We start from the raw sequence: 26,023 nt of genomic DNA, 5'->3' as shown, positions 1-26,023 counted from the left end.
TGCAGTTTCGCCGACGCCCTCGCCGCTATGTGGCGCGCGTCGAGACCACGGTAAAAGCAGAAGTAGCACATCTACTTCGAGCCGAGGTGACGAAACTATTGAGCAAAGGGGCCATAGAACCTCTCTCTCAAGATCAGAGCGAGGGAGGGCTATACAGCAGATACTTCCTGGTACCGAAAAAAGACGGGGGTCTCAGACCCATACTAGATCTAAGGCAACTGAACAAAGTGCTTGTGAAGCGACAGTTCAGGATGCTCACGACCAGGCAAATCCTTGTGCAGATTCGCCAAGGAGATTGGTTTGTGTCAATAGATCTGAAAGACGCGTGTTTTCAAATACAGATAGCGTCACGTCACAGGCGATATTTGAGATTCGCCTTCGAGGGCCAGGCATATCAGTACACAGTCCTGCCGTTCGGTTTGTCCCTAGCACCCCGTACATTTACGAAGTGCATGGATGCGGCGCTCGCACCCCTCAGAATGAGAGGCATGCGAGTGCTGAACTATTTGGACGATTGGCTGATTCTAGCGCAATCTCGCGCAGTGCTCATAGAACACACGACCATTTTACTCGATCACCTCGAGGATTTGGGTCTGAGTGTCAATTGGGCGAAGAGCTCCCTGTCTCCCAGTCAGAAAATATCTTTCCTGGGCACAGAACTGGACTCACTATCCATGATAGCGCGACTATCACAACAGCGCGCGGTAGACATTCGACGCACAGCGAACTCTTTTCGCTGCGGCGCGTCTGTCCCGCTCAAGAGATTTCAGAAGATGCTAGGTCTCATGGCCTCAGCATCGTCAGTGCTCCAGCTGGGTCTGCTCCGCATGTGCCCGCTGCAGTTTTGGCTGAAAGCGTGAGTCCCACGCGAAGCGTGGGCACCCGGTTTGCTTCGCCTCAGGGTCAATCAGAAATGCGTTACAGCTCTGAAACCCTGGAAAGCGAACGACTGGTACCAATCAGGTGTAAGCCTGGGGACTTCCTCGAGGGTGAAAGTGGTGTCCACGGACGCGTCCACCTCGGGATGGGGAGCGCTGCTCGAGGGCAGACCGTTCTTCGGCCAGTGGTCAGAACGGGAGAAGCTCCTGCACATAAACTGCCTCGAAATGCTGGCAGTAGACAACGCACTGACGCGTTTTTGTCCCCAAATAAAAGGTCACCACGTCTTGGTCCGTTCGGACAACATGTCTGTGGTGTCCTACATAAATCGCCAGGGCGGCATCAGATCCGAGAAACTGTACAGGCTGGCAGAACGCCTCCTGGTATGGGCTCAGTGCAACCTGCGCTCGCTCAGAGCAGCGCACGTGCCAGGGATCATGAATATAGGACCAGACAGACTGTCCAGGAACAATGTTCCGGCAGGCGAATGGTCTCTACACCCACAGACAGTCCAACTGCTGTGGAAGAAATTCGGCAGAGCGGAAGTGGACCTGTTTGCGTCTCAAGAAAACGCTCACTGTCAAGAATTTTTCTCCAAGAGCAGGAGCGCGCTGGCCCATGTGTGGCCCCGCCGCCCGCTCTATGCTTTTCCCCCCGTCTCTCTCCTGCCTCAGGTGATAGAACGGATCAGGGAAGAAGGATGCTCAGTACTGCTGGTAGCACCGTTCTGGAAAAACCAACCTTGGTTCCCAGCCGTGATGCAGTTAGCAAGTACTGCCCCGTGGCCAGTACCAGTGAGGAGAGATCTCCTCTCACAGGCCCGCGGCTCGATCTGGCATCCTCACCCGGAACTATGGTCCCTTCATGTCTGGGCCATCAACGGGTACATGTTGGACTCCCTAAAGGAGTATTAAGCACGATCACGCAGGCTAGAGCTCCGTCTACAAGACGACTCTATTCTTCGAAATGGTCAGTGTTTTCGGGCTGGTGCACAGCCCGTGGTGTGTCACCCACAAACTGTGATGTGACGGAGGTGTTTTCCTTCCTACAAGAGCTGTTGGATGGGGGCAGGGCCCCCTCCACGCTCAAAGTTTATGTGGCGGCTATAGCAGCGTTCTCAGAAACAACGCTTGGTCAGTCAATAGGAAGGAACGATTTAGTCATCCGCTTCCTTAGAGGAGCTAAGAGACTGAATCCTCCCAGACCTCCCTCAGTCCCCGTATGGGACCTTTCTACGGTTCTGGAAGCCATGAAAGGTGCGCCATTTGAGCCTTTACAGTCAATCGATTTGAAACACCTGTCTCTAGGGGATCTGCACGCGCTCTCTGTGAGCGCGGCGTGCATGGAGTTTGGGCCCAATGACTCAAAAGTTATACTCAAACCTAAGCACGGTTATGTTCCAAAATCCCTCAACACACCGTTTAGGGCGCAGATTATCTCTCTGTCAGCCCTACCGGTCCCTGATGAGGAAAGAGACGCGAGCCTCCTTTGCCCAGTCAGGGCATTACGAGCTTATGTGTCTCGCTCGTCTGTTTTCAGACAGACGGAACAGCTCTTTGTTTCGTTTAGCGGACGTTCTAAGGGACTAGCCGCGTCGAAACAGAGCCTATCCAGATGGATAGTTGATGCTATAGCGCTGGCATACGCCTCCAAGGGCATGCAGTGCCCTTTGGGTGTCAGAGCGCATTCCACGAGAGGCATGGCCTCTTCGTGGGCCTGGTCAAGTGGGATTGCCTTGCAAGATATTTGTATGGCGGCAGGCTGGGCCTCCCCGTCTACATTTATAAGGTTTTATAACCTAGAGGTTCCCGCCCTGCAGGCCAGGCTGCTGTCGGTCTAAACTACCAGTATTATCTGACCTGATGCGTTCAGCTCAGAATGCTGCGTTTACTGAGCACAGCTCAATTTTCGACAGTTTAAAGCTGGGCAAACTGTGTAAGACCCACATTTTTTCCCATCAGTTCAGGCCGTACCCCGCCCTGTCTGTATGATGAAATTTGCGTCCCTTCGACGCTACTTTATGTGGAAAAGTGAGGCTGCACCCCTCCTTCTTCCCGGACTCTCTGTGAGTTCACTGAGTGATTGTGCACTATATGTACCCCGGGCTTTCGCCCTTGGGTCTTTGGTGTCAGATCTCAGCATGCACGGCGTTTTACACTGGGTCCCCTAGCGTAAGATATCTTACGCAGTACGAGAGACCTCTCGTAAGAGAACGTACTCGGTTACTAACGTAACCTCGGTTCTCTCTAGAAGAGGGAACGAGTACTGCGTATCTTGCCGTGCATGCACACGCTCTGGTAGCTTCGATGATGAAAAACCAGATAATAGCTGCCTGCGAGCGATATTTATAGGCCTAGACCACGCCCATTTCGGCGGGACGTGACGCAGCGGGCGCGAAGTGCCCTGATTGGGTCTGACGTCACGCCAGGCCTCGCTCGATAGGCTGCTGCAGTTGCCGCAGAGCAGCCAATAGGCGCGCGAGCTGTCTCGCCTATGTCTGCATTGCTGCTGCAACGCGTTTTGCATTATTACAAAATTAAGGATAATTTTTGGCTTCAATATCTCGCGGAAAAGGATTTTCCCCTAGCGTAAGATATCTTACGCAGTACTCGTTCCCTCTTCTAGAGAGAACCGAGGTTACGTTAGTAACCGAGTACGTTTTCTGATTTTCTGATTGTGCTCAGATCAAAAATAGAAAAAATTTATTAGACAAATTTTAATTTTGATTTTTAATTTAACACCTTATGCATATATCAAGGAAATCATTTTAAACAGATCAAGTACTATTGTGGTAACAGATTACAGCCATTTTAATAAAGGTGTGAATAGCAATCATGCCTCATTCCGTACAGTCCGACTTTTGAACTTTATTCCTTTTTTTTTATTATTATTTATTCGGGGACACACACATACACACCTAAGGTTTAAGGAGGTCTGCGCGGGACTGTTTTTTTTTCCGTCCCGCTCCCACAAGGTTCTATTCAGCAACCGCTTAAAATATACTCGGTGTTACCCCCGCTTTATTTCCCGACCTGACGGGTCCACAAAATTTAGATCTCGTTTCCATAATCTCACATTCAAATGTCTCTAACGGAAAGAAGGAGATTAAGTAGCCTATAATAATTATAAATGCTATACAAAAATTGTGTTCGTGTCAATATAAATAGTAGGCTATTTTAACATTGTACTGTCAGCAGAGAAAAAAAATGCCACAGAAAAAAAGAAAGAAATATAAATAACATAAATTAAATAAGACAAAGCCTATCACTCAAATTTCTAAGCAACATAAACGAAAATCATATTGCCCTACTGACGAAATGAAGTAGGCTATTTTCTGCCGAACTATTTCAAACATCCTTGCAAAAAAATAATGTTGTTGACTGACAATGGTTTCAGTACCAAACAGCTCAGAACTAGGTGTACAGGTGGTCAGAATTAAGTGCGGATACGCTGTCAAAAGATGTCGGGAGTGCGAGTGGGCTATTGTCAGTCAGACCGCCCGCTCCGTCCAAAGTACACCAGAGTTCTGACCGCTACCGTCTTTTGACGCGCGAACGGACACAAAGTGGTCAAGCGTATAACTAGACGCGGCAGGCGCGAATTTGACGCGCTATTCGCGTCCGGTGTGAACGCACAGTTATACTATCCCGCGCCGCATGATTCCCTATGGGCGTTTCACACAGTATGCGGCGGTGAAATCGCCGCGCGACTACGGCTTTTCTCAAGTAGTGGAAGAGTTTTGTGCAGCATTTAGGACTACCAAAATAATCCGGCGGGCCAGAAAATATTGCTGGCGGGCCAGTTTTGGCCCGCGGGCCGCCAGTTGCCGTTCCCTGCTGTATATAGTGTAATAGTGCGCTTTGAGTACCCAGAAAAGCGCTATAGAAAACTGAAGGGAAATGATTGGCCAGCTCCTTATTTTATTTATTTATTTATTTATTTGATAGGGACATTGCACAACAAATGTGTTGCACAGACCAGAAATAGCTACAAGCTAATTTTCATCTGTAGTCCCTGGGCAGAGGCAAAGTGACAGCAGGTTTATACAGTGGACAATGAGCATTCTTACTGATGAGTTCATTCACAATACAAAATACAGATACAGCACCTACAAAAGGATCACCTCAACTAACATGCATTTACAATATTTGTTTGTTTTTGTTTTGTTTTTCATATAAAATAAGAATATTACCTTCTTACATTTTTAACAATACCCCAATTTACCAGTTTTGTGCTAATGATCACAAATCTGACCGTCTTTCAACCACTTCTTCAAGTTAAATTAAAACCGTTGCAAGGTACTACTCTCTCAAACAGTAAATTTCCACATCACATAAAGTTCCACATCCCTGCAGCTTTCACAGAGAAGCAATTCTGTCCAAAGGTAGAGAACCTAAAGTTGACATAACAATCCCCTCTGGAGGAGGCTCGCGTTGTTCTAAGTCCTTTCTCTTCACAAGATTAAACAAACATTCTCAGGGGCTGTGAGGCCAAATCATGAAGAATTTTATATACTAAACTAACATTCGAAAACAAAACAAAATTTTCAAACGTTAATAATTTATGAAATAGGTTTTTTTATCTAAAATTTTAAGTGCCTGTTTGTACAGAGTTGGTTGAAAGAGACTGTAGCACTTTTCAGATATTTTAAAGACTCAGGGAAGGAAGAGGACAGGGTCGGCTTGCGGAGACTGCGGGTATTTATTAGAAATAAAGAAACAGCGTTTAAACTCAGTCCACAAGTGTCAGCAATCATCCAATATGCTCCTCGAGCTCTCTGGCTTCTCTCGTCTCAGGTTTCCCACTCTTTCCACTTATTGTCAGCTCTCTGCACGTTGCACCCACAGTTCTCCACTGGTCTCTCTCCACTCATCTCCTTTCCAGGTGTTTTTTATTCTCTCTCCATACCAATCACTGCAATAAGGCACAGGTGTTCATCATTTGCACTTGACCCACTTACACCGCACCTGTCTCCCAATCTTCTCTCCCATCACAGACTCCACTGGGCCACGCCCCCCTTGCCACAGAGACCAATTTGTGATGCAATATGTAAAATGTGAAAATATCATCACATGCATATAAAGCTTGGCTGCATCTGTGCTCATTTGAGGGCAAATATATCGGAACATTTTTTATCAATTTAGAAACATGCTTTTTAAATGACAGTGTCCTATCTAACACTACGCCTAAATACTTGACAGACTCTGCTTCGTGAATCCTTGTTCCTTTTACAAGAACTTCCGGCGCAGAGTGAGACGTATTCCTTATTTTTGAAAAAAAAACATACTAACTGTTTTGCTAAAATTTAATGTCAAGCATGATTGTACCATCCAATCTGAGATTTTTTCCATCGCTCCCTGGAGCACAGCTGCTGCTTTCTGACTTGATTTTGCATGGACATATATCACTGCGTCATCGGTGTACATTTGTACGTGAATTTCAGGACAAATAGCTGGAAGATCATTTATATATACACTGAACAAGAGAGGGCCCAAAATGGAGCCTTGTGGCACCCCAACTGAGCAGTCCAAAATAGAAGACATAGTACTCTTAATTCTTGTGCATCTTAAACCATCATAATGTCTCTTCAGAAATATTGTGAGCGGACAATTTAGATAACAGGATGCTATGGTTTACCGTGTCCAAAGCTCTTTGCAGGTCTAGTTGAATCTACATATTTCATTTCCATTGTTCTGTTACCAAAACCAACAACCAAATCATTAACAGAATCTTTGAAAAAACTATTAAAAGCACTAGCTACCTTTGATTCTTCTTGCGTTAAAACATTGTTTATTTTAATTTCATAACATTTATGAGAGGTTTTTTTCCGAGAAATAGTATTAATGTGCTCCCAAACTAAGTGATTGTTTCCTTTAGCTTGTGTTTTATCAAATCAATAAAAAAGTTTGCTTTCGAAGTCCTTAGTTCTTTCACTACTTTATTCCGATAATTCTTGAATAGACGTATATCATTTTCAATGTTCGATTTTTAACGCCTTTTTAAGTAGATAATCTCTTCTCCTCATTAATTTCCAAATTTTGTCAACCAGGGTAAATGTGCCTTTTTATACAAGTTAACACACTTTTTAATAAATTTCACCTTGATATTATTAATTAGATCTAAAAAGCTCCCACAAAATGAGCCTATTTTGTCATTAGAGTTCAAAACATTCCAGTCTACCTTCTCCAACTCTTGGTCAAAATGTGCCAAATCTTTATTAGGTATTTTATAAAAGGCCTCTTTCTTATTTATTCTAAATGTAAATCTATTTTTGTTTAATTTCCGTGCTATAAGAACTAAATTGTGATCTGACATGCCTGTGATAAAATTAAAAGAGACTACCTTAATGAGAATACTCCTCAATTCTGGGGAACCACAAACAATTGTTTCTGTTTTGTCCTCATTAAGTTGGAGAAAGGTAATTGATAACCATTTCTTAATGTCCCAGATGCATTCCAACATAGGTTGAATGGAATCTGCAACTTTCAATGGCAGGTACAGCTGTGAAAATGCTGGTCAGATACAGAAGACTAGACGCCTGTGACAGTAGCAAAAGGCTGTCCGTGTGCTATTAGTCCAGTTTCAGTTCAATAGGATAAATCCAACGAGTGATCCAAGGGAAATCCAGAGGAAAAAACTAAAATAACAAAATAGCACAGTTCAAGGTGAATATGTTTTATCCTACCAGTTCGGCAAAATTATTGTTTTATTTCATTCCAGGTATGATCAAGTAGATGATTGGCTCGCCATGTCCAAACTACAGACAGAGCTTCCACGGCAGGGACAGATCAGGATTCAATAGGGCAATGACTCAGATGACATAAGAAAAACAAGAAGAAAAAAAAAACCCCGGCCTTGCAGAAAAACAAAGCCAAAAATGATCATTATTCAGCTATTTAATAAACTGTTTACATTAAATAAATTGTCAGTTTCATCACTTTTGATTTGGCCTTAATCCAGATAGTTTCAGTCTTCTTTCATATGTATTTCTAACTTTCTGTCGGCTTCTATTATCATTAAAGCATGACTTCTGGGGATATTTTTCACAAAAATAATGTATTTTTAGATGATTTAAATACTCTTTTAAGAGCTATGAACACTTATGCACTGTCTCATGTCAATCTGCGTCTTTTTTCTTCGTCACACTCTCTGCTGCTCTCGTTCTGATTTTTATTTCTAGATTTACATTTGTATTATAACATAAATCAATTTAAATCTGCATTCGTTTGTTATTAAAACTAAACAGATATTAATAAAAAAATATATACTTACAATTACTAATGATCTAGTCAGTGACCTGGGTTACATTAACAACTCCGGAAACCACGGCTGGTTGGGCCGTTTCGGTGCTATCAGCAGATCTCAACTCTCTGATCTTTTACAGCCCTAGTGGCATTATTTTGACTGGGGGGAATGCATATTTCTGACCCTTGGGCCAGTGGCTCGACAGCACATCCCATTTCAGGGGGACAGTCATCAGCGAGAAGAATAACGGGCAGTGGGCGTTTTCCTCTGATGCGAAGAGGTCGATATCCGCTTCGAGGCTCCAGATCATCTTCACTGTCTGAGGGTGTAATCTCCACTATCCGTGTATGATGCCCTCCCTGGACAGCATGTCCGCGCCGCAATTCAACCTGCCCGAATCGAGAGGAGTGCCTGATCCGTCCACAAGAGAAGGCGCTGCGCTAAGCCGTAGCGGGACTTCTAGTGTGGCCTCTGCCGAAGCGCCGGTTTGGACGGTTCAGGCTCGTATCCAGTCGGCCACTGAGCCGCCGATGATTTGGATCTCGCCCTGGGGGGAGCGTTGGGCCGCTTGGGGACGAGGTGTGACAGCATCTTCGACTGCTTCAGCGCCTCCATGAATTTCTCAGAGAACGCTTCCACCGCGACGCCAAAGAGGCCTTGTGGGCTCACCGGAGCATCGAGCAGCTGCATCTCACATCTCTATCTGGCACTAGTGTGAATAAGTTATTAAAAACGAAAGTGAGAGATTAGCATACATTTATATTCAGAGTAATCTATTCAGACTAAATGTTTGTGCTTGTGTTTAAAGCCTGTCTTAGACTCCTGTTTGGTTACTTTAATAAGAGATCTGCAAGAAGGGTATTGATTTATGTGTATACAGCGGTGTAAATTATCCAAACCGCTAGGGGGAGCTCTCGCTAAGATCTGCTCCAGAACGCGTAATATAGCAGTTAAAGGTTGGGTAGGTAGGAATTGTCTAAAAAACTTCTTTTCCAAATTTGTTAAAAACTTTATTTATATATCAATACATAATTAAAATGTAAGTACTCTGAAAAAGAAAGTATAAAAATCGAGTGTCTGTAGACCTCTCACGACTGTTTTAAAGACAGCTCATTATTTCCATTCACTCCACCCCCTCCCTTCTGGGCTCCTTCCAAAGCCACGCCCCCAAAACACATGAACGCTGAGCTGGAAGACGCATTATTTACCTGAGAAGAGCGGAGAGGAGTGCATGCAGTGACATCATGTCAGAATCACATGTAATAAAAAAATCTAACTTTATCATTATGAATATAAATAAATAATATGTATTTTAGTACTCACTATCAAGCTAGCATTGGTAAAGTTTAAAATATATATTTTTTGATTCACTAACGAGCTAGTTATATCTATAAGGCAAAGCTAAAAACAGGTTGCATTGATGCACGTTTTTCCATTACCATCAGTTACACTGTGATGAAGATGAATTTCGTGTAAGATTCATAACATATATGGTGTTCTGCATGTAAGAGTTTCCATGATGAAAACATTGTTGACTCTGATGTGGACTACACTCCAGAGACAAGTACCGCATCGTCAGCTCGAGGACAGGTCCGGGGTCGAGGGCGAAGCAGAGGAGGTCGTGCAAGAGGCCGTGCAACTAGGGTCCGAGCATATTGACACGCGTTTTATTTCTTTGTTTATCCAAAGACTTTTTGTTCATTACCTTTTCTAGTACTGTCTTCCTTTTTTTTTTGCCTTGTTTGCCTTCGCTAACTGCATATGCCGGTAATGTGAATTTTGATTGCTCTTTCTCTGCCATTGTTTTGCTATTCCTAGGTTCCGTGCCTCTTGAATTACTCAAATCAAACGGGTGCGCGGAAGTGGGCAGATCCTGTGGCAAAAGGGTGGTTGCCATGGTTGCGAGAGACAGTCGCCTAAGCCAATCCTTTGTTTCGTCCCGGATGGAAATAATGAGCTGTGTTTAATGCAGATTAAACGGTCTAGAGTCACTCGATTTTTATACTCTTTTTTTTCAGAGTAAAGGGAGTATAAAAATCGAGTGTCTGTAGTCCTCACAGGACTGCAATAAACACAGCTACTTATTCCATTCACTCCACCCCCTCCCTTCTGAGCTCCTTCCAAAGCCACGCCCCCAAAACACATGAACGCGCGATGCCGACCGCTCAGCTGGAGGACGCTGTAACAAAATTCAAATTCAAGGAAGGAAGAGGACAGGGTCGGCTTGCGAGCTGTGGGCGTGTTTATTTATAAAAACATTTTTTTTTTTTAAAAGACAACAAAAAGTAGTGCAAAGAGCAAAGTCCAAAGAGCAAGTCCAATGTAATCAGCGATCGCGTCCTCGCGCTTCCCGCACTCTGACTATCAGCCCATAGTCGCCCAAACCAATCAATTGTTTCCTCCCGGATGGAAATAATGAGCTGTGTTTATTTCAGATTAAAAGGTCTACAGTCACTCGATTTTTATACTCTCTTTTTCAGAGCACTTACATTTTAATTATGTATTGGTATATAAAGACAGTTTAAACAAATTTGAAAAAAAGTTTTTTTAGAAAAATCCTACCTACCCTACCTTTAATGCAGAGACGAGCAGATAGCTAACACACAGAATTGAGACGCTCCATTTGTGATTGACATTGAATCTGATATCTGTCTTGCAGGTAAGATTAACTCAGTTTATTACAGATAAAAGGGGTTCATGAACCGTTATCTTTAGTATTTTGTTGTGTGAAGTAAGTTTTGAGCACAAAAACTGTATTGTCATTACTCGTGAATAGAACATGATCAGAAACAACAGTAATGAAAGCTTGTATGTGAAACGTGAGTCTGTATTGTGCACAGATATGAAAATACATTATTCACAGCAATGTTTATTTAGTTATTGTGTGATTTTGATGGCTAAATTTATAGTTTAAGTGATGCGGGTTCAGTAACGCACGTGGAGTTCGCGGGTGTCCACCATTTCGTGCAAATAGTAGGGTATGCCGCGGTGGCAGAGTTAAACTCAGACGACGTCATTTGCTCAGTAATGATATAAAAGAGTTATGAAAGGTGACATAAGAGAACATTACAGTGTTATTTGTTATTTAGAGTAAACAAGTCATGCTGGAAAATAGAATGCATGTATTCTGAAAAGTGTTTAACAAACAAAGTGAATTGTATGGGTTCAAATTAAGTTTAACATGGTTTATTTTTGATTTTATGGTGCAAGATATGTGTTCAAGTGCTTAATATGTAAACTGTATTTGCAAGTGAATTATTTCATTAGTTTGTTTAACAGCCATGGTATAGATAATGCTAAAATGAGTAATGAGAAAATGTAATATTGAATGAGAATGCGTAATATAGCAGTTAATGCAGAAACGAGCAGATAGCTAACACACAGAATTGAGACGCTCCACTTGTGATTGACATTGAATCTGATATCTGTCTTGCAGGTTTGCATGCAATATTTCCTTTATTAAATGTGTTGCACCAGAATCGACGCCTGCTCCTTTCTATATGTGTAACATCTACATCTCAGTGAGTGTCAGTCACAGGTGATGATGCAGGACCACGAGGCTGCCCATTCCCCCGGGTGACCTAGCAGCAGACAGGGCCAGGTCTCAGGAGTCGAGTCTGGAAGACCTGCAGGACTGCCATCGTGTGGAGAGCAGATGCTGCATGTCCCGCTGAAACATATGCCTTTTCAGCGATGTGGGCTGTAGCTCGACATGGCTCAAGGCAGAGGAAAGACCCGTCCATCCAGCGCTTGGAAGGCTGCTCGGGGGTCGCCCAGTCCAATCCCATATCTGCCACAGCTTCCAAGAGGATGCTCATCAGTTCTGCATCCAAACAGGTCAGGGTGGAGCTAGCCTCTTCTGTAGGGCACCGACCAGGCACCCGGGTCAGAGACACTCATCGTTCACTCTTGTCGCATAGGTCAATGGCGAAAACAGGCTCCAGGTGAAAGGAAAAAGATAAATTGGCACCAGGCTTCGCCTATATAGCTGCTGAGCCCGCCAGTTAGGCGATTCCTTGAACGCCATTGGCTATTGCAAAGCAAAAGAGTGATTCATTCAGGCTTCAGCATTTTGAGGAAAAGGGTTTCCCCATAAGTAATGTTGAGAAACCGACTCGAAAGGGAACTCGAGGCACAGAACTGGGAATCCTTATGGAGAGTTAGCACAAGCACACTCTACACACTCTTTTCCCTTACATTATGTGAAACATTTACAAAAATGAAATTGTTCCTATTTCTAATAAGTTTCATGTGTGTTTTTACTTCATATGACAATATACAATATACTAATTACATGCATGTAAATTTAATATCTGTACATCTATTGCATATGTGTATGGGTATGTGAGGATGTTTCATCACTCAAGATCAGGGGTCTCATTTATAAAACTGTGCGTAGGAACCTTACTAAAAGTGTACGTGCGCCCGAAAGCCAAAAATGGCGTACACAAAAAAATATTCAGACTTATAAAACCGTTCGTACGCCAGAACCTGTGCAGAATTCACTTTATAAATCCCAGTCAGAGGAAGATTGTGCGCACATGCGTCTCCGCCCCGAAATAACCATATATGGAGCTTACAACGCCTAGTTTTACTATGCAGATCCTCATCTGCATATCATTTGCATATTATTATTCATCCACGTGATAACGTTTAACTGTACAAGACACATTACATTAATAAAAATCATGTAGTTTCCTATCCTTTGCCTTGTTTTTGAATACATAAATCAAATAGTGTATAAAGGCCCAACGCGCTCGCTGGCGCGGACATTTAAGAAGGGATGGATATTTGCTTCAAGTGACAGGCTTGGTGGGTGAAATTATATTTGTATTATCTTTCTGTATATTCTGTATATGTAAAGACATTTAACTCCAGCTCAACATTGGTGTCGCCAAACTGCTCCATCTCCAGAACGCTCGTACGCATGTGTCAGAGTTTGCGTGCAGGTGCGCAAATTTTCCCGTCAAGTTTGTTTTTATAAATCACAACTTATGCGTCGGAAGTGGCTTACGCCTCTGTCAGGGCCTGTGTGTGCGTACGCCTCTGTCAGGGCCTGTGTGTGCGTACGCCTCTGTCAGGGCCTGTGTGTGCGTACGCCTCTGTCAGGGCCTGTGTGTGCGTACGCCTCTGTCAGGGCCTGTGTGTGCGTACGCCTCTCTCAGGGCCTGTGTGTGCGTACGCCTCTGTCAGGGCCTGTGTGTGCGTACGCCTCTCTCAGGGCCTGTGTGTGCGTACGCCTCTCTCAGGGCCTGTGTGTGCGTACGCCTCTGTCAGGGCCTGTGTGTGCGTACGCCTCTCTCAGGGCCTGTGTGTGCGTACGCCTCTGTCAGGGCCTGTGTGTGCGTACGCCTCTCTCAGGGCCTGTGTGTGCGTACGCCTCTCTCAGGGCCTGTGTGTGCGTACGCCTCTCTCAGGGCCTGTGTGTGCGTACGCCTCTCTCAGGGCCTGTGTGTGCGTACGCCTCTGTCAGGGCCTGTGTGTGCGTACGCCTCTGTCAGGGCCTGTGTGTGCGTACGCCTCTGTCAGGGCCTGTGTGTGCGTACGCCTCTCTCAGGGCCTGTGTGTGCGTACGCCTCTGTCAGGGCCTGTGTGTGCGTACGCCTCTCTCAGGGCCTGTGTGTGCGTACGCCTCTCTCAGGGCCTGTGTGTGCGTACGCCTCTGTCAGGGCCTGTGTGTGCGTACGCCTCTGTCAGGGCCAGTGTGCGTACGCCTCTGTCAGGGCCTGTGTGTGCGTACGCCTCTCTCAGGGCCTGTGTGTGCGTACGCCTCTGTCAGGGCCTGTGTGTGCGTACGCCTCTGTCAGGGCCTGTGTGTGCGTACGCCTCTGTCAGGGCCTGTGTGTGCGTACGCCTCTGTCAGGGCCTGTGTGTGCGTACGCCTCTCTCAGGGCCTGTGTGTGCGTACGCCTCTGTCAGGGCCTGTGTGTGCGTACGCCTCTCTCAGGGCCTGTGTGTGCGTACGCCTCTCTCAGGGCCTGTGTGTGCGTACGCCTCTCTCAGGGCCTGTGTGTGCGTACGCCTCTCTCAGGGCCTGTGTGTGCGTACGCCTCTGTCAGGGCCTGTGTGTGCGTACGCCTCTGTCAGGGCCTGTGTGTGCGTACGCCTCTGTCAGGGCCTGTGTGTGCGTACGCCTCTCTCAGGGCCTGTGTGTGCGTACGCCTCTCTCAGGGCCTGTGTGTGCGTACGCCTCTGTCAGGGCCTGTGTGTGCGTACGCCTCTGTCAGGGCCTGTGTGTGCGCGTACGCCTCTCTCAGGGCCTGTGTGTGCGTACGCCTCTCTCAGGGCCTGTGTGTGCGTACGCCTCTCTCAGGGCCTGTGTGTGCGTACGCCTCTCTCAGGGCCTGTGTGTGCGCGTACGCCTCTCTCAGGGCCTGTGTGTGCGTACGCCTCTGTCAGGGCCTGTGTGTGCGTACGCCTCTGTCAGGGCCTGTGTGTGCGTACGCCTCTGTCAGGGCCTGTGTGTGCGTACGCCTCTGTCAGGGCCTGTGTGTGCGTACGCCTCTCTCAGGGCCTGTGTGTGCGTACGCCTCTGTCAGGGCCTGTGTGTGCGTACGCCTCTGTCAGGGCCTGTGTGTGCGTACGCCTCTGTCAGGGCCTGTGTGCGCGTACGCCTCTGTCAGGGCCTGTGTGCGCGTACGCCTCTGTCAGGGCCTGTGTGTGCGTACGCCTCTGTCAGGGCCTGTGTGTGCGTACGCCTCTGTCAGGGCCTGTGTGTGCGTACGCCTCTGTCAGGGCCTGTGTGTGCGTACGCCTCTGTCAGGGCCTGTGTGTGCGTACGCCTCTCTCAGGGCCTGTGTGTGCGTACGCCTCTCTCAGGGCCTGTGTGTGCGTACGCCTCTGTCAGGGCCTGTGTGTGCGTACGCCTCTGTCAGGGCCTGTGTGTGCGTACGCCTCTCTCAGGGCCTGTGTGTGCGTACGCCTCTGTCAGGGCCTGTGTGTGCGTACGCCTCTGTCAGGGCCTGTGTGTGCGTACGCCTCTCTCAGGGCCTGTGTGTGCGTACGCCTCTCTCAGGGCCTGTGTGTGCGTACGCCTCTGTCAGGGCCTGTGTGTGCGTACGCCTCTGTCAGGGCCTGTGTGTGCGTACGCCTCTGTCAGGGCCTGTGTGCGCGTACGCCTCAGTCAGGGCCTGTGTGTGCGTACGCCTCTCTCAGGGCCTGTGTGTGCGTACGCCTCTCTCAGGGCCTGTGTGTGCGTACGCCTCTCTCAGGGCCTGTGTGTGCGTACGCCTCTGTCAGGGCCTGTGTGTGCGTACGCCTCTGTCAGGGCCTGTGTGTGCGTACGCCTCTGTCAGGGCCTGTGTGTGCGTACGCCTCTGTCAGGGCCTGTGTGTGCGTACGCCTCTCTCAGGGCCTGTGTGTGCGTACGCCTCTGTCAGGGCCTGTGTGTGCGTACGCCTCTGTCAGGGCCTGTGTGTGCGTACGCCTCTCTCAGGGCCTGTGTGTGCGTACGCCTCTCTCAGGGCCTGTGTGTGCGTACGCCTCTGTCAGGGCCTGTGTGTGCGTACGCCTCTGTCAGGGCCTGTGTGTGCGTACGCCTCTGTCAGGGCCTGTGTGTGCGTACGCCTCTGTCAGGGCCTGTGTGTGCGTACGCCTCTGTCAGGGCCTGTGTGTGCGTACGCCTCTCTCAGGGCCTGTGTGTGCGTACGCCTCTGTCAGGGCCTGTGTGTGCGTACGCCTCTGTCAGGGCCTGTGTGTGCGTACGCCTCTGTCAGGGCCTGTGTGTGCGTACGCCTCTGTCAGGGCCTGTGTGTGCGTACGCCTCAGTCAGGGCCTGTGTGTGCGTACGCCTCTGTCAGGGCCTGTGTGTGCGTACGCCTCTCTCAGGGCCTGTGTGTGCGTACGCCTCTCTCAGGGCCTGTGTGTGCGTACGCCTCTCTCAGGGCCTGTGTGTGCGTAAGCCTCTCTCAGGGCCTGTGTGTGCGTACGCCTCTGTCAGGGCCTGTGTGTGCGTACGCCTCTCTCAGGGCCTGTGTGTGCGTACGCCTCTGTCAGGGCCTGTGTGTGCGTACGCCTCTCTCAGGGCCTGTGTGTGCGTACGCCTCTCTCAGGGCCTGTGTGTGCGTACGCCTCTCTCAGGGCCTGTGTGTGCGTACGCCTCTGTCAGGGCCTGTGTGTGCGTACGCCTCTCTCAGGGCCTGTGTGTGCGTACGCCTCTGTCAGGGCCTGTGTGTGCGTACGCCTCTGTCAGGGCCTGTGTGTGCGTACGCCTCTGTCAGGGCCTGTGTGTGCGTACGCCTCTGTCAGGGCCTGTGTGTGCGTACGCCTCTGTCAGGGCCTGTGTGTGCGTACGCCTCTGTCAGGGCCTGTGTGTGCGTACGCCTCTCTCAGGGCCTGTGTGTGCGTACGCCTCTCTCAGGGCCTGTGTGTGCGTACGCCTCTGTCAGGGCCTGTGTGTGCGTACGCCTCTCTCAGGGCCTGTGTGTGCGTACGCCTCTGTCAGGGCCTGTGTGTGCGTACGCCTCTGTCAGGGCCTGTGTGCGCGTACGCCTCTGTCAGGGCCTGTGTGTGCGTACGCCTCTGTCAGGGCCTGTGTGTGCGTACGCCTCTGTCAGGGCCTGTGTGTGCGTACGCCTCTGTCAGGGCCTGTGTGTGCGTACGCCTCTGTCAGGGCCTGTGTGTGCGTACGCCTCTGTCAGGGCCTGTGTGTGCGTACGCCTCTGTCAGGGCCTGTGTGTGCGTACGCCTCTGTCAGGGCCTGTGTGTGCGTACGCCTCTCTCAGGGCCTGTGTGTGCGTACGCCTCTGTCAGGGCCTGTGTGTGCGTACGCCTCTGTCAGGGCCTGTGTGTGCGTACGCCTCTCTCAGGGCCTGTGTGTGCGTACGCCTCTCTCAGGGCCTGTGTGTGCGTACGCCTCTCTCAGGGCCTGTGTGTGCGTACGCCTCTGTCAGGGCCTGTGTGTGCGTACGCCTCTGTCAGGGCCTGTGTGTGCGTACGCCTCTGTCAGGGCCTGTGTGTGCGTACGCCTCTGTCAGGGCCTGTGTGTGCGTACGCCTCTCTCAGGGCCTGTGTGTGCGTACGCCTCTGTCAGGGCCTGTGTGTGCGTACGCCTCTGTCAGGGCCTGTGTGTGCGTACGCCTCTGTCAGGGCCTGTGTGTGCGTACGCCTCTCTCAGGGCCTGTGTGTGCGTACGCCTCTCTCAGGGCCTGTGTGTGCGCGTACGCCTCTCTCAGGGCCTGTGTGTGCGTACGCCTCTGTCAGGGCCTGTGTGTGCGTACGCCTCTCTCAGGGCCTGTGTGTGCGTACGCCTCTGTCAGGGCCTGTGTGTGCGTACGCCTCTGTCAGGGCCTGTGTGTGCGTACGCCTCTCTCAGGGCCTGTGTGTGCGTACGCCTCTCTCAGGGCCTGTGTGTGCGTACGCCTCTGTCAGGGCCTGTGTGTGCGTACGCCTCTGTCAGGGCCTGTGTGTGCGTACGCCTCTGTCAGGGCCTGTGTGTGCGTACGCCTCTGTCAGGGCCTGTGTGTGCGTACGCCTCTGTCAGGGCCTGTGTGTGCGTACGCCTCTCTCAGGGCCTGTGTGTGCGTACGCCTCTGTCAGGGCCTGTGTGTGCGTACGCCTCTGTCAGGGCCTGTGTGTGCGTACGCCTCTGTCAGGGCCTGTGTGCGCGTACGCCTCTGTCAGGGCCTGTGTGCGCGTACGCCTCTGTCAGGGCCTGTGTGTGCGTACGCCTCTGTCAGGGCCTGTGTGTGCGTACGCCTCTGTCAGGGCCTGTGTGTGCGTACGCCTCTGTCAGGGCCTGTGTGTGCGTACGCCTCTGTCAGGGCCTGTGTGTGCGTACGCCTCTGTCAGGGCCTGTGTGTGCGTACGCCTCTGTCAGGGCCTGTGTGTGCGTACGCCTCTGTCAGGGCCTGTGTGTGCGTACGCCTCTGTCAGGGCCTGTGTGTGCGTACGCCTCTGTCAGGGCCTGTGTGTGCGTACGCCTCTGTCAGGGCCTGTGTGTGCGTACGCCTCTGTCAGGGCCTGTGTGTGCGTACGCCTCTGTCAGGGCCTGTGTGTGCGTACGCCTCTCTCAGGGTCTGTGTGTGCGTACGCCTCTGTCAGGGCCTGTGTGTGCGTACGCCTCTGTCAGGGCCTGTGTGTGCGTACGCCTCTCTCAGGGCCTGTGTGTGCGTACGCCTCTCTCAGGGCCTGTGTGTGCGTACGCCTCTGTCAGGGCCTGTGTGTGCGTACGCCTCTGTCAGGGCCTGTGTGCGCGTACGCCTCAGTCAGGGCCTGTGTGTGCGTACGCCTCTCTCAGGGCCTGTGTGTGCGTACGCCTCTCTCAGGGCCTGTGTGTGCGTACGCCTCTCTCAGGGCCTGTGTGTGCGTACGCCTCTGTCAGGGCCTGTGTGTGCGTACGCCTCTGTCAGGGCCTGTGTGTGCGTACGCCTCTGTCAGGGCCTGTGTGTGCGTACGCCTCTGTCAGGGCCTGTGTGTGCGTACGCCTCTCTCAGGGCCTGTGTGTGCGTACGCCTCTGTCAGGGCCTGTGTGTGCGTACGCCTCTGTCAGGGCCTGTGTGTGCGTACGCCTCTGTCAGGGCCTGTGTGTGCGTACGCCTCTGTCAGGGCCTGTGTGTGCGTACGCCTCTCTCAGGGCCTGTGTGTGCGTACGCCTCTGTCAGGGCCTGTGTGTGCGTACGCCTCTGTCAGGGCCTGTGTGTGCGTACGCCTCTGTCAGGGCCTGTGTGTGCGTACGCCTCTGTCAGGGCCTGTGTGTGCGTACGCCTCTCTCAGGGCCTGTGTGTGCGTACGCCTCTCTCAGGGCCTGTGTGTGCGTACGCCTCTGTCAGGGCCTGTGTGTGCGTACGCCTCTGTCAGGGCCTGTGTGTGCGTACGCCTCTGTCAGGGCCTGTGTGTGCGTACGCCTCTGTCAGGGCCTGTGTGTGCGTACGCCTCTGTCAGGGCCTGTGTGTGCGTACGCCTCTGTCAGGGCCTGTGTGTGCGTACGCCTCTCTCAGGGCCTGTGTGTGCGTACGCCTCTGTCAGGGCCTGTGTGTGCGTACGCCTCTGTCAGGGCCTGTGTGTGCGTACGCCTCTGTCAGGGCCTGTGTGTGCGTACGCCTCTGTCAGGGCCTGTGTGTGCGTACGCCTCTGTCAGGGCCTGTGTGTGCGTACGCCTCTCTCAGGGCCTGTGTGTGCGTACGCCTCTGTCAGGGCCTGTGTGTGCGTACGCCTCTGTCAGGGCCTGTGTGTGCGTACGCCTCTGTCAGGGCCTGTGTGTGCGTACGCCTCTGTCAGGGCCTGTGTGTGCGTACGCCTCTGTCAGGGCCTGTGTGTGCGTACGCCTCTGTCAGGGCCTGTGTGTGCGTACGCCTCTGTCAGGGCCTGTGTGTGCGTACGCCTCTGTCAGGGCCTGTGTGTGCGTACGCCTCTGTCAGGGCCTGTGTGTGCGTACGCCTCTCTCAGGGCCTGTGTGTGCGTACGCCTCTGTCAGGGCCTGTGTGTGCGTACGCCTCTCTCAGGGCCTGTGTGTGCGTACGCCTCTGTCAGGGCCTGTGTGTGCGTACGCCTCTGTCAGGGCCTGTGTGTGCGTACGCCTCTGTCAGGGCCTGTGTGCGCGTACGTCTCTCTCAGGGCCTGTGTGTGCGTACGCCTCTCTCAGGGCCTGTGTGTGCGTACGCCTCTCTCAGGGCCTGTGTGTGCGTACGCCTCTGTCAGGGCCTGTGTGTGCGTACGCCTCTGTCAGGGCCTGTGTGTGCGTACGCCTCTGTCAGGGCCTGTGTGTGCGTACGCCTCTGTCAGGGCCTGTGTGTGCGTACGCCTCTGTCAGGGCCTGTGTGTGCGTACGCCTCTCTCAGGGCCTGTGTGTGCGTACGCCTCTCTCAGGGCCTGTGTGTGCGTACGCCTCTCTCAGGGCCTGTGTGTGCGTACGCCTCTGTCAGGGCCTGTGTGTGCGTACGCCTCTGTCAGGGCCTGTGTGTGCGTACGCCTCTCTCAGGGCCTGTGTGTGCGTACGCCTCTGTCAGGGCCTGTGTGTGCGTACGCCTCTGTCAGGGCCTGTGTGCGCGTACGCCTCTGTCAGGGCCTGTGTGCGCGTACGCCTCTGTCAGGGCCTGTGTGCGCGTACGCCTCTGTCAGGGCCTGTGTGCGCGTACGCCTCTGTCAGGGCCTGTGTGCGCGTACGCCTCTGTCAGGGCCTGTGTGTGCGTACGCCTCTCTCAGGGCCTGTGTGTGCGTACGCCTCTCTCAGGGCCTGTGTGTGCGTACGCCTCTGTCAGGGCCTGTGTGTGCGTACGCCTCTGTCAGGGCCTGTGTGTGCGTACGCCTCTGTCAGGGCCTGTGTGTGCGTACGCCTCTGTCAGGGCCTGTGTGTGCGTACGCCTCTGTCAGGGCCTGTGTGTGCGTACGCCTCTCTCAGGGCCTGTGTGTGCGTACGCCTCTGTCAGGGCCTGTGTGTGCGTACGCCTCTGTCAGGGCCTGTGTGTGCGTACGCCTCTGTCAGGGCCTGTGTGCGCGTACGCCTCTGTCAGGGCCTGTGTGCGCGTACGCCTCTGTCAGGGCCTGTGTGCGCGTACGCCTCTGTCAGGGCCTGTGTGCGCGTACGCCTCTGTCAGGGCCTGTGTGCGCGTACGCCTCTGTCAGGGCCTGTGTGCGCGTACGCCTCTGTCAGGGCCTGTGTGCGCGTACGCCTCTGTCAGGGCCTGTGTGCGCGTACGCCTCTGTCAGGGCCTGTGTGTGCGTACGCCTCTGTCAGGGCCTGTGTGTGCGTACGCCTCTGTCAGGGCCTGTGTGTGCGTACGCCTCTGTCAGGGCCTGTGTGTGCGTACGCCTCTCTCAGGGCCTGTGTGTGCGTACGCCTCTCTCAGGGCCTGTGTGTGCGTACGCCTCTCTCAGGGCCTGTGTGTGCGTACGCCTCTCTCAGGGCCTGTGTGTGCGTACGCCTCTCTCAGGGCCTGTGTGTGCGTACGCCTCTGTCAGGGCCTGTGTGTGCGTACGCCTCTGTCAGGGCCTGTGTGTGCGTACGCCTCTGTCAGGGCCTGTGTGTGCGTACGCCTCTCTCAGGGCCTGTGTGTGCGTACGCCTCTCTCAGGGCCTGTGTGTGCGTACGCAACGGTTATAAATGAGGCCCCAGGTGTGGGGATCTCTGTCCATTTCTGCTCATAGCCCCTTCTGTGAGTTTCTGCATCTGACTCTCCATTCACTTCAAGTTTACAGTTTTATTAATTCCCTTGGGGATATTAGTTCCGGCTACATTGGTGGTTCACATTCATAGACAACACAATACATTTAAATACTAGGCACAAAGGTATATAGTGCAAAGGATGTGTGCCGTCCCCTATTATTTTATGTGCCGTCTTCAACACTTGCTGTTCAGAGAAATGTAAAGGAACACCAATTATATTTGAATACATTTATTAACTATCCTGTGGACGATTATTGTTCTTCATGGACAGTAAAAAAGGACAAAATGATTATCAACATCACATAAACACAGTATTTTATGTTGGACATTCAAAGCCTCGTTTGATTGCAGTGCTTCGAGAAGGGTTTGGACTCGGCCTGAAGACACTGGAAGAAATATTGACTTCCACTTCTCTCTGTCCGGTTCATATTAATCACTTTCACCCTCTTTTATCCAGTCTAAACAACTCCATCATTCCCCTCTGTTCAACAAAAGCACTGCCCACTTACAAGATTATGAAACAACAAAAACTTCCAAGAACTCATTTATGTATTTAATATGTGTTTATGTGTGTGTATATGTTAATGTGTCAAGCCTTTTTAAACCATCTAACACACATTTTAGCGCTGTCACACTCCTGATGATCTTTCCTGCATGATATTAGCATTGACCAGCAGGTGTCGCTGTGTGCATTACAAACCTGGAGAAATGTGTTTCACAAACTGTTCTTCACAAACTGTGCATTACATTATGCCTCGTTTACAAAAGAATCTGATCAAACACTGGACATCGTGTTTCACTGTGCAACAATGTTCTTAAACTGCATTTACTTTTTTTGTAACACTTTATTTTAATGTTTATTTACTTGCATTTTTTGAAGAATGTTCAAATGTACAGTCTTTAAAAAGATGAGTTTTGGTTTCGTGCCACTGTCACATTCAGCTTGCTCAGTTTAATATTCTGAAAATACTATCAGTCAAACTGAACTTGACCCTTTTGAATGAAAACACAGAATAATTGAATTGAATTGAGCTGGATAATGACACTATTGTCTTCAATGGAAGTGAAGTTTACAGAAACATCTTCAGTTTGCTGTATACAGTGACACTTCACATGAGAGCATCCGCTAAGAAATGATTTCCCTTTCAGTCTGTAATGTTGGATATCACACTGATGTGACACTGCCATGCTGGTCCTCAGTTAACACACACTTGCAAAAAGCACATATTCAAATACTTCTTCACACTTATTATATGCAGCACATACATAAAGCTTATTTGGTAAGTGTTTCCATTAACAGTTGTTGAGAACCCAGCCTGTGCCTCTCACATTTATCTGTTAGAGGCAAAAGACGGACACACACACACACACACACACACACACACACACACACACACACACACACACACACACACACACACACACACACACATCAAGAATCAGCACATATATCAACAAAATATCCAGTATGTCAGATGAGAGGAAGTTAATAACCACAGGAGGAGCTGATGATGTTTAAAGGAGGAGCTGTAACTATATATAATGAAGAGGAAGACTGACAGAAACAGAAAATGGCTGATAAGTGTGATCTGTGTCTGCTGGGACTGATCATTCTCTCTTCACTTCTCACAGGTAAAGAAATCTGTATTTTCTCTAAAGACATTTAGTGGAATTAGTCTGGAAAGAGTTCATTTGAACATGCTCAGTTTATTCTTGCACACATTCACGTTGTGATCTCAGAGTTGTGTATTGATACACACAGATCATACTGTATTATTCCTGATACTGGACATAGTGTCACTCAAACATCTGATGATGAAGAATTATCTTCATATTAAGAGTGTGTCAGTGATTTGAACAGCTCTCTGATAAAGACTAATAGTTTATTCTGGAGAGTGTGTTGTTTGCTTTAAGTCAGGAAAAATACTATGATTTAAAACTTCTGCTTTTTATGCTGGTGTGTTTTATTTTTCATTTATTAATATATATCATAATGATCACTGAGATATACTGTGTTTCAGGAACCAGTGGAGTGTATTATGATGGAGTGGATCAGGTGTTCATCAGTTCTGGTGAAAATGTCTCTCTGTCCTGTGAAAAAGCTCTTTCTGACTGCAAATCAACTACATGGACCTACCAGAACAGACCTCCACCATTTGGTGATCCAGTTGAACTGATTACTGGAGGGATAAAGAATAAAGACACAGAGAGACATGAGAGACTGAGTCTGGAGTCTGACTGCTCTCTGAACATCAAGAACGTCACAGGAGAAGATTATGGATTATACAGATGCAGACAATATGTGAATGACAGACAACAAGGACCTGATGCTGATGTTCTTCTGGATGTTCTTCATGGTAAGTTTATGATTATGTGGTCAATTTAAAAAGGGCAGATTCTCCCTTTAAACTCAGATGATGATTGAAGAGTCTGTGATTTGTGTCTTGTGTTCAGTTTCAGTGTCTCCATCATCATCATCATCATCATCTTCATCATCATCATCATCATCATCCTCACAGACTGAGATCAGTCCAGGCCGTTCTGTGACTCTCTCCTGTCAGTTGTATTCATATTATGGACTCTCCTGTGATGATTTGGTCAGTTATGAGGGATCTGAGCTGTTGTGGGTGAATCAGGCTGGTGTTGATCTGAAGACAGACTCCAGATATCAGATATTATCATCATCATCAGATCAAGATGACTGTATCATCACTCTGACTACAACACTCCTGGATGAAGATGACAACAGAGAGTGGAGATGTCAGCTTACTCGCAGAGATCAGCTCGAGACCTCAGTCAGATACACTGTCAAGTATTCAGGTGAGAAAACACTCTTTTCTGACAGATTTGTGAAAACTTCCACAGATTGGCTCGACTCTTTCTGATGGCTTCATACGTTTTGGAGTTGTAAAATATTAGTGGTCAAAGTCATAAACTGCATAACAATCCTTATAATTCCCAATATTGGCCTCCTACATGGGTCATACATGATATATTGCATAAATCAGAGGAGTGTATTAAAGGCAAGGCAAGTTTATTTATATAGCACATTTCATACACAATGGCAATTCAAAGTGCTTTACATAGAAGAAATTAAAATAATGAAAAGAAATAAGAATAATTAAAGCAGTTTAGAAAAATAAAATAAAATACAGTACTTTTAAAAAAGAAAAAAAGAATATTATTATAGATCTTTCCTTCAAAGGATTCCCTTAAGACTTATATCTTTCAACCTTCTTTTAACCTTCAATCTTCTTACGACTTCCATCTATCAACTTTCCTTTAACTTTCTTTTCTCCCTCATTTACTCACACGTTCTTTTCACTTTCTTTAGCACTTTAGCACTGCGTTCACATTCTTTCTCAGACAAAAACTTTAATATTGTCATTTAAATACTGTTCTACTTTCAAACTCACATTAATACACGTCACTTTCACATTATCACTTTCTTTTACACCTTCTGAGTGGTCATTTACAGTTACGGGCTAAATGCCCTGCTGACATAGGAGAAATTAAAATAATTAAAAGAAATAAGAATAATTAAAACAGTTTAGAAAAATAAAATACAGTACAGTAAAAACAGTCGGACGAACAGCGGCACAGTGCTCATTCAGTAAATGCACAGCTAAACAGAAGTGTTTTGAGTCTGGATTTGAATGTGACCACTGTAGGAGCACATCTGATCTCCTCTGGAAGCTGGTTCCAGCTGTGGCTGGCATAATAGCTAAAAGTGGACTCACCATGCTTAGAGTGAACCCTTGGTATTTCTAGCTGATATGATCCTAATGATCTGAGTGATCTGTTGGGTTTATATTCAGTGAGCATATCTGCAATGTATTCCTAAATCTAACTGGGAGCCAGTGTAAAGACCTGAGGACTGGTGTGATATGTTCATATTTTCTGGTTCTGCTCAGAGCCTAGTATGACCCATGTAGGAGGTCGGGTTTAGGAATTATAAGGCTTATGTCCTTCATTCAAGCTGAAGGTTTATTTGCAGAAGCTCAACTGTGTTTCACTCTCATATAAACCAGGAATAAATTATACAGTAACACAGTAATACAGTTATACAGTAATACAGTTATACAGTAATACAGTACAGTCTCTTCTCAACTACTGCCACTGTAAACTGTGATGATGAACACAAACTGCAGGTCATGATCGATATGAACATATGATGTTAATGTCCTACAGATGATGCGTCTGAACATTCATCTTCTGCAGATCCAGTCGCTTCACCAACACTGATTCAAGTCAGAAGCTCAAACTCTGAGAAGACATCAAGCCGAACTACAGCAGCAGATCCTACTGAGGAATATCTATGTATTGGCGGCATCTAAAACATTCACCGTTTCATGTATGAAAACATTCAAATGCACAAATATTGATGAATTAAATTTCAATATAAAAAAAACAAAACAAAAAAACTGGTACTGCGTTAGATTAAACTGGAAAGGGTCATCATACTTGCATATTGTTGTCCTATTGTTAGTTTAACTGCTTCTGTTGTTCTCATTTGTAAGTCGCTTTGGATAAAAGCATCTGTAAATGTAATGTAATAAATGAATCCTTTGAGGTTTCAATCCTGAATTGATGGAATTGCTAGTGTGAACTAGCCTGGCTAACGTCAGACCACTTTCAGACCACTTCCACATTGAGACGTGGTCTGGATACTACATGTTCATTTTCTCGTATTTGAGGCGTGGTTTACGAATGCCCAGAGCCGTTTATTGGGCGCTACAAATGTCTATCAAATGCGCCTGTACGTAGCTCATAGCCAATCGTTTCAATTATACCAGA

The 26,023-nt window shown here is 48.8% G+C and overlaps 2 protein-coding genes across 3 annotated transcripts in view; both read left to right on the top strand.

The window, feature by feature from the left end:
• LOC309480234 (uncharacterized protein) overlaps positions 1–12,263 on the top strand; it is a 157,470-nt gene extending 145,207 nt beyond the window's left edge. The window contains exon 7 of one of the 2 annotated variants that reach the window (XM_082144644.1): positions 11,561–12,263. In XM_082144644.1, coding sequence (XP_082000770.1) covers positions 11,561–11,649 — 89 coding nt within the window. In that variant the 3' untranslated portion in view covers positions 11,650–12,263. The remainder of the gene's footprint in view (positions 1–11,560) is intronic. The other variant, XM_082144645.1, reaches the window with a different exon arrangement.
• Positions 12,264–22,163: 9,900 nt separating this feature from the next.
• Positions 22,164–25,813, top strand: LOC309480288 (uncharacterized protein). Its single transcript, XM_082144703.1, has 4 exons — positions 22,164–22,858; positions 23,248–23,583; positions 23,681–24,046; positions 25,418–25,813. The coding sequence occupies exons 1-4, from the start codon at positions 22,798–22,800 to the stop codon at positions 25,561–25,563; spliced, it is 909 nt and encodes a 302-aa protein (XP_082000829.1). The 5' UTR covers positions 22,164–22,797; the 3' UTR covers positions 25,564–25,813.
• The last annotated feature ends 210 nt before the right edge of the window (positions 25,814–26,023 follow it).

The sequence above is a fragment of the Leuciscus leuciscus genome (assembly GCF_965113295.1).
Source record: "Leuciscus leuciscus genome assembly, chromosome: 1".
Classification (NCBI taxonomy): Eukaryota; Metazoa; Chordata; class Actinopteri; order Cypriniformes; family Leuciscidae; genus Leuciscus; species Leuciscus leuciscus.
Note: the sequence above shows the minus strand (reverse complement) of the source record. Positions and strands in the feature narration are given on the sequence as shown.

What these genes read in the sequence shown, in the direction of transcription:
- LOC309480288 (XM_082144703.1), top strand. Translation starts at nt 22,798, where the DNA reads ATGGCTGATAAGTGTGATCTGTGTCTGCTGGGACTGATCATTCTCTCT. An exon ending in TCTCTCTTCACTTCTCACAG is followed by an intron (nt 22,859 to 23,247) that starts GTAAAGAAATCT and finishes ACTGTGTTTCAG; the next exon opens with GAACCAGTGGAGTGTATTAT. An exon ending in ATACACTGTCAAGTATTCAG is followed by an intron (nt 24,047 to 25,417) that starts GTGAGAAAACAC and finishes AATGTCCTACAG; the next exon opens with ATGATGCGTCTGAACATTCA.